Source organism: Pempheris klunzingeri, unplaced genomic scaffold (genome assembly GCF_042242105.1).
Source record: "Pempheris klunzingeri isolate RE-2024b unplaced genomic scaffold, fPemKlu1.hap1 Scaffold_241, whole genome shotgun sequence".
Classification (NCBI taxonomy): Eukaryota; Metazoa; Chordata; class Actinopteri; order Acropomatiformes; family Pempheridae; genus Pempheris; species Pempheris klunzingeri.
The window spans coordinates 18151-25919 of NW_027255145.1; the positions used below are offsets into that span (position 1 = coordinate 18151).

At 27.2% G+C, this 7769-nt stretch overlaps 1 protein-coding gene across 1 annotated transcript; it reads left to right on the forward strand.

Annotated features, from left to right (window-relative positions):
* Positions 1 to 4746: 4746 nt before the first annotated feature.
* Positions 4747 to 5621, forward strand: LOC139225444 (peroxiredoxin-1-like; the record flags this gene model as incomplete). Its single annotated transcript, XM_070856283.1, is given in 5 exon segments — positions 4747 to 4952; positions 5001 to 5117; positions 5172 to 5294; positions 5352 to 5482; positions 5542 to 5621. Coding segments are annotated over 5 exon segments (657 nt in total), but the record flags the coding sequence as incomplete, so codon positions are not given.
* Between the last annotated feature and the right edge of the window lie 2148 nt (positions 5622 to 7769).

Genomic DNA, 7769 nt, shown 5'->3' on the forward strand with positions numbered 1-7769 from the left:
TTTATATTTTGCCACTAAAGCCGTTTTAACATCAATAAATCGACAGTAATTTTAAGCATAGAGAACAAAAAAAGTTGCTTGGTGCTTATTTATTTTAATGTAAAAGTTTTTCTAACTTCCTTGTTATATGTTAAATTGAAAGAGTAATTATGAATAAAGAAACAATTTAATCAAGAATGAGTCAGAATTATTTAAAAGAGGTAAACGATTCCTAAGTCTACAGATTTTATAGATAGAAAAATAGGTTATTTTAGAAGCTGAAGCATACCATTAAACTTACGCGCATGTGAAATATAACTGATGTAAATACCATAATTTTTATAATCAAGGAACTCATTATTTGTAGAGCGAACTTGTCTAAGAGTACAAATACACCATTGGCAAATTATAGAATGAAATAAAATTTCCTACTTACTGCGAAAATATATTATACATAGAATTTTGTTATATTTGAACGGCTGACGTCTGGGGCCTAAAAAATAACCTATATCGTTTTTGTAATCATTGAGAAACAAAACTGAATTTATAACAAATAAGATACACATAAGAAAGATAAAGTATAAAAATCAAAGCGCTTAAAATATTGTCTGTGATATTAGCTACTGAGAAACACTGTTAATATATTTCTTATTTAAAAAAAATTAATGTAAAAACGTAGGTGGTAATAACTGCTCTAAAACTATAGAATTTCCTACCCATTATTTTAGTAAAATCATGTATTTGCCTTATTAAGCCATACAAACAATCTCAACTTGGTTAAAGAACACAACCTAATATTTTACATGCTTTAATGATATCTCATAGTAGTAGGGAGTTTTATATTCATTTTAAATCAGGCTGTTCTCTTGTGCTTTTAAAATAGTCAACAAAATGGCCATAATTCCCATGTTAGTATATTTTAGAAGAGATGAGTCTTAGTATTACGAAAATTCACGAAGGGATACGTAATGACCGTCATATATCAAACAGTTATGCTATTATGACTTAATAAAATATTGTCTTATTCGAAAACAATACGATCTTTATCAAGTTCAACACCATTTTGAAGACACGATTTTAAAGGAGCTTGGTAAAAAGATCCTTTATAACTTTGTTCGCGAAATTTCCCTTTAAAAACCGTCTTACTATTTAAAATTTCATATAATTTAGATTACGCTGCTCATAATAAAAATTCTTTGTTGCTAATATAATTACTATCTGTCTAAGATTGTCATGTTTTTTGTGTTAAAAATCTATCTTACTAGATATTTGTTGTAAAGTTATTTTAAAATTCTTAGCAAGCAATGGCTAAACGAATGTAGGTAAACATACATATACTTATTTATATTACACTTAATACCAAAATTAGTTTAACAAAGTATTTATATTAGAGATTCAACTGTCACCTAATAAATACCTAATTTTAAGCATAATATTCCTGGCTTGTAATTGGAGCATATTACTAAAGTATTACGCGAATCACCATAAAGTGATTATAACTAATAGTTTACAACTCATCAAATAGAAATCAGATAGATGTATAATCGTGGCTAGCTTGCTGTTTCTTAGAAATGTAAAAAATACCTTATAAGCCAAAAATTCATTTTCACTATATACTCATGCTAATACCGTAGTATATAGGGCTGCTATTGAATTTCTGCGCAGTCAAAAAATGTTAAAACATGGGTAAAATCTAAAGTATTTTTAAATATGTATTATTTAAAACTGAAATTGTTAGAAATTTATGACAAAAAATTTACTGATAAACTTCTAAATTTGAATGTTGAAGGTTATAATCAACACGGTATACTATTTTATGATAAATAAATTCACAATGCGACATCTATTTTGCTTCAAAATTTGTAATTTCATAAAGGACAAGAAAAAAACAAACTTGTTGAAATTTAAAAAATAGTCACATAATAATGACTTTTCAGTTACATCGTAGCTGAAAACTCCTGACTCAGCCTACTTAGCTGGGCTAAATTGCTTCATTAAACGCTGTAGACAGCGCAGCAGAGTTTACCATCGTAATCTACACACTGCATCAGGTTCCGGCTTATTCTTTTATAGTTTAATGGGAGATATACTCACTTAATGTCTTCGTTTTTTGGCAGCCATTCCTACACTTCCATTTCTTTGATATTTGCTATATAGGAATCACCTCAACGGAAGCTAAAATTTACTCTCGTGACCGAGTATGAGTATACATCAGCACATGGTTCCATTTTTCCAGCAAGCTTCCTCTAACTACTGCCATCATCTATAATTTAAACAAAATGAAATTACCATACTTTACTACTAACTTATCATTAAGGGATACGAAATATCGGCAACTGTGGACGACATTGGTACACTAACCAGAAAAAAAAGCGATTAGTGAGCAATATCCATAATACTTTTTCACCTGTACGCATGTGAAAATGAGGCTCTACCTATACATTATCTAGTCAAAAGATTAAGAAAAAATTATATTTTTGCGTAAAAAATTTGCTACGTCAAAATTTCTGTGTGGCATTACTACTAATGGAATATTTCTAAGATTCTTTAGATAACATATTAACTTTTACACACTACATTAAAAATTTTTTTGTAATACCTAGATGTTAGTTTACGTTTTAATATAAAATAATATTTAAAAAAATGTAATTTAAAATTTCAAAACATTTTAATAGTTCACATTTAAATTAGAGCATTTCATATTTTAATAATATGTTTAAAATTATGCATAGTATATCACACTTTTTTAACTTGAATTATGTTTTTAGAAGAGATTACATAAAGATTATGCTGTAAAATTTATATACCATTAAGATTACTACTTTACTAAAAGGGAGAAAATTTGGTCAAGATACAGTATATTTGTACATTATCCGAGCAATTCCGTAGTAATCTTCGTAAAAAATTTAATACATCAAATTATATATAAAGCTAGTAAGTATAAAAAGATTAGTACGATCCTTTTTAAATATTTTTTTCGGGACAAATAATCGGATATATATTTAAGAATGTTATCTGAGCTCTTGTTTTTGGCATTTCTTTATTTATGTTTAAAAGTTTTCCTTGTGGAGTCAAAACGGTTTAAATGGATTCCTAGGGGAAAACCTTTTGAGAATTAATTTGCCTTACTTAGAACCGAGACTGTGTCGTATTACATTCATTCAAACCGTCAGTCTATATTGTCGAACCAAATTCTACATTTTCTATTACTTTTTCAAGAACATCTACATTCTAATATCTGGATATTTTGTGGAAACACTAGTAAATCTCATCAATTCTTCAAATCAACAAAAACGGGTAATTTCTTAAAATCAACGAAACACTATATTTTTATCAATTTGCGCGATTATGCGTTCACCGCCATTTTTTTAAAACACTAGCAAACTTTGTAGCCATTACAAAATTGTGTTTTCTCCCTCAGATATTATTTTCTCAGAAGGTATATCGAGATAATATTAAATATTCAAATAGATACATTTAAGGGGTTGAATTTATAAATAGTTAAGCAAAAGCGTTTCCATATAGTAAGCTTCTATAGATCAAAAATACTACCATGTCTAATATGACATCTCTTCGACATAATTTACATTTGATTTATTGATAAATATCAGTAATATCCTATACTGATGTAATAAAAAATGGGTGAACCACACTAAATCATCTGGGAACGCACTAAAAAGACAATTTTTGCCAGATTTTTAAAATTTTAGTTATTATTATTTTTTTATACTCAAATAGTATAATATTATTGGAGAATCTGTCTTCCAATTTGTATATTTTTTTCTGACTCTGCGTCGCGCATAGTTATTCGAAAGATTGCGATAACGTCCAAACTGTGTACACATTTACTGTAATTCAACCAAAATTTGTTATCTATATTTAATATATTTTTAAATATTGATCTATTTGGGATTTCATAATTTATTATATAAAAATTTAGTAAACCTTAAGTCAATAAATGGAATTGAAAACGTTTGAGTCAAAATGGATGTACTTCGATTCTGTATCACGACAACGTATTTTAATAAAGCTACTACAAAATATTTAATCAATTTAAATAATACATTATTAAATTTCAGCAATAATTAAAAAAAATGCTAGCAAAATAATGAAAAAACATTCCATATAGTTCTTTTATAACTAAAACTCTATAGATTATCTCTTAATATACACCATAGTTGTGATACAAAATTCGAAATTTGCTAGAAAATTATAATTTAAATCTAAGATATAGTTCGACAAAATAATGTTTTATGCATATGATGCGCGTAAATTTTGATTTTAAACTCCAACTATGAAGCCGTCAATCGAGACTAGATTGAAATAATTATACGAAGTCATTGAATTTTTTATATTTTTACTAAAAATAACTATTCAAAGTATCTTTGTATCAATATTAAAAATAATTTAAGATTATGCATGTAATAAATACGTAAAATCTATTGGCATGTATGACCATATTAAATTCCATACACTATCAAATAATTTTATGGTAATTCTCTAAAATCAACAACTTATTGCAATTTTATAAGAAAATTTTTGATGTTCCGACCACGTGATAGTTTTAAAGTTGGGATTAAAACGTGAATGGCTCTCGGTTTGTAGTTAATCCTCTCGGTTCTCTTACGCATCTGGCTCTTGTTGGACTCTAAAATGTTTTCTAGGATTTATAGCCATTCTTTTAAAATTTCTTCTTTAAAACTGGTTAAAACAGTTAATTTTAAACAAGTATTATGATATAATGTTTTTTATTTTAATCTATGGTAGACATATTTAAATTGTTGTACTTCCTCTGTTGTGGTCCCATTTATTGGAGATAAAGCTCCACAGTTTGAATGTCCTGCACTTATGCCAGATGGGAAACAAAAAAATGTTAATTTAAAAGATTATAAAGGTTGTAGACAATAATTTTAGAGTTACTTGACTTATTTATAGGAAAAATATGTTGTACTTTTCTTTTATCCATTAGATTTGTAACTTTAAATAATCTTAAATATGAAAAATGAACATTGACTATATAGTACATTCGTTTGTCCAACAGAAATTACAGCATTCAGTGATAACTACAACAAATTTAAGGATCTAAACTGTGGTGTGATTGCTGCATCGTGCGATTCTTTCTTTTCACATTTAGCATGGTGATTACACTCTTTTACCACCTTTATTTAATACATATGATTAATTCTATTAAGGACTAAGAATGAAAGAAAGGATGGAGGTTTGGGTAAAATTGCGATTCCAATCTTAGCTGACAAAAATATGGAAGTAGCAAAAAAATATAACGTTCTTGTTAAGGATAAAGGTTTTCCTCATAGGTAAAAATGCACTTGATACTAAAGTTAAATGATTTTATGAATAACTTAATTTTTTAGAGGTTTGTTTATCATTGACAACAATGGTATATTGAGACATATGTCAGTTAATGACACTGGAGTTGGTAGAAATGTTGATGAAGTCTTAAGAATGGTACAGGCATTCCAATTTTGTGATAAACATGGCGAAGGTACATTTGATTCATAATGTGTTTTACCTCGTTGCTAAACATAAAATTTTTATTAATAGTTTGTCCGATTAATTGGAAGCCTGGAAACAAAACAATCAATCCAAATAAAGCTGAAGACTTTTTCTCTTCTACATATTAACTGATATTTATTTTAATTAAAAGAGTTTATTTTCTTTGAGTCATAATTAGATTTCTTATTTTATATCAATTTATCAATAAAAGTTTGTTAAATATCACATTTTTGATATTTAAAAAATTCAAATCACATCATAATTGACAGAATATACGGATATTGTTGTAGCTAATTTCCGAAGTAAAGTCACCACATATGAAAAATGTTCATTTTTTAATACTTTGCATCAAATTCTTTATCTATTACATAAATTAAGAAAAAATTGAGAAAATCTCGGAAAAAATTGGATCTGAATTCTATGTTATTTTAACATATATATACATATTGTCATCAAAATGATGCTTCATTCTTTATGAACACTAGATATATATGGAAGGTAAAAAATTAACTTTTTTTTATCTAACCTTAATTTCAAATAATTAAAACATTATATTCCAATAAATTGGTTTAAAAAGATATGTGATCTTAAAGGTATTATAAAATTCGAAAACTTAGAGTCTATCGAAGTAAAACTAGACTCCAACTGTCAAACTAACTTTAGTTTAAGTAAGATATATAAAATTAAGAATCGATTAAAATAAATGTCTGAAAATATCTACCGATGAGTCGATAGATTGATTTAAATGAGTTGCTTTAGTGTAAATCTATTTAATTAAGTATAAGAACCACGTGCAGACTTATAAAAGTCGAGGGATTGACGTACAATGGACTTAAATGAAGGACTTGAGTTGCTAAATGATTCAAATTTGAGGTTTGTGATTTAATTTGCTATATTCGCGTAGCGACCGAGTAATACAACGGTCACTATGTTCGTCTAACCTACACGTTTAAAATAACTATAGTTATTAAGCTTTTAACTAGAGTTTGATTGTCCATTTTCGACAATTGAAGTATTTTTAGATTCTTTATGTAGCGCTGTATCTATAAAAGGAATTGTTCGGATTAAAATATTTATTGGTGGATTTTATTATCATTCCTCCATGAAATCTGCGATTAAAAGAAAATAAGCGAAATGGTTTTTGCCATAAATCAAGAGTTCGTCACATCAGGGAGCTAAAGAACTTTTAAGGTCATCTATTGAGTATACGTTCCTTATGTCATATTCTCTATAGTAATCAAATTGACAATGTATTTTCTAATAAGATTTGGCAAAATACAGATCTTTATCTTATAGTATATGTCCTATAAAAGTATACTTCAGAAAACATTAAAGAGTTTAACAAAAAGATACAATCTTTTTTTGAGTGATTACAGCGCAAATTTATTACGTTACTAAAGGAACTTAAATGAATAAATAAAGTCATTTAAATAAATTAACAAATATTTAAAGTAATTAAAAATACAGTTTTTTATATTTTTAATTCATGCTTTTTAAATTATCAATGTTCGGATATTTTCGGAATAAAATTTATTCTACCATGTGGCTTTTTACAGATGTAGGCCTAAAATGCAAGGACATGATCAATCATCTGTATTACAATCTTATAACAAGAGTTGGGATGTTTTTTTCGTTGGTAAAACTGTAAAATCACACTATAAAGTAAAGCTATATTTCATAATGGTACTTAGTAAGCGCAGATATGACACAACATAGGTGCCTGTATTTATTAGGGCGGTGAATAATTCTTCCATTAGTAGCTTGTTTTATCTTTAATTCTAATATTTCTACATCAGAATGGAAACTAATAATATATAAAACTTCAATTGTTACTTATTTTTAATGTCGTGAAAATAATTTCCAAATATGTGATATTGTAACTGTGTTCCACTTATCACGATTACTTGGGCATAAATTCTTAAAGTAGATACATTTTCATATCAAAAGCAGTGTGCATCAAATGACTATAAGTCCTTTTATATTGCTACTTTCTAAAGGATGGGCTCGTGAACTATTAGGTTTTTATAAGATCATGGTCTGACTACCCTAGATCGATATATTAATTACATCTTTTGATGTCGTATAATTAATAGCAAACGATATTTCTGAGTCATAAGTAATGGATTATAAATAGTTATAAGCGTTACCGGGTTTTGCATCCAAAGTCTAACTTGTTGACAATCAAAGTCGGACAAACAAAATTTTATATGATTAGAAAATTTTTTATTTTTATAATATTATATAATAAACAAAAACAAAATAATAAATATGTAAAG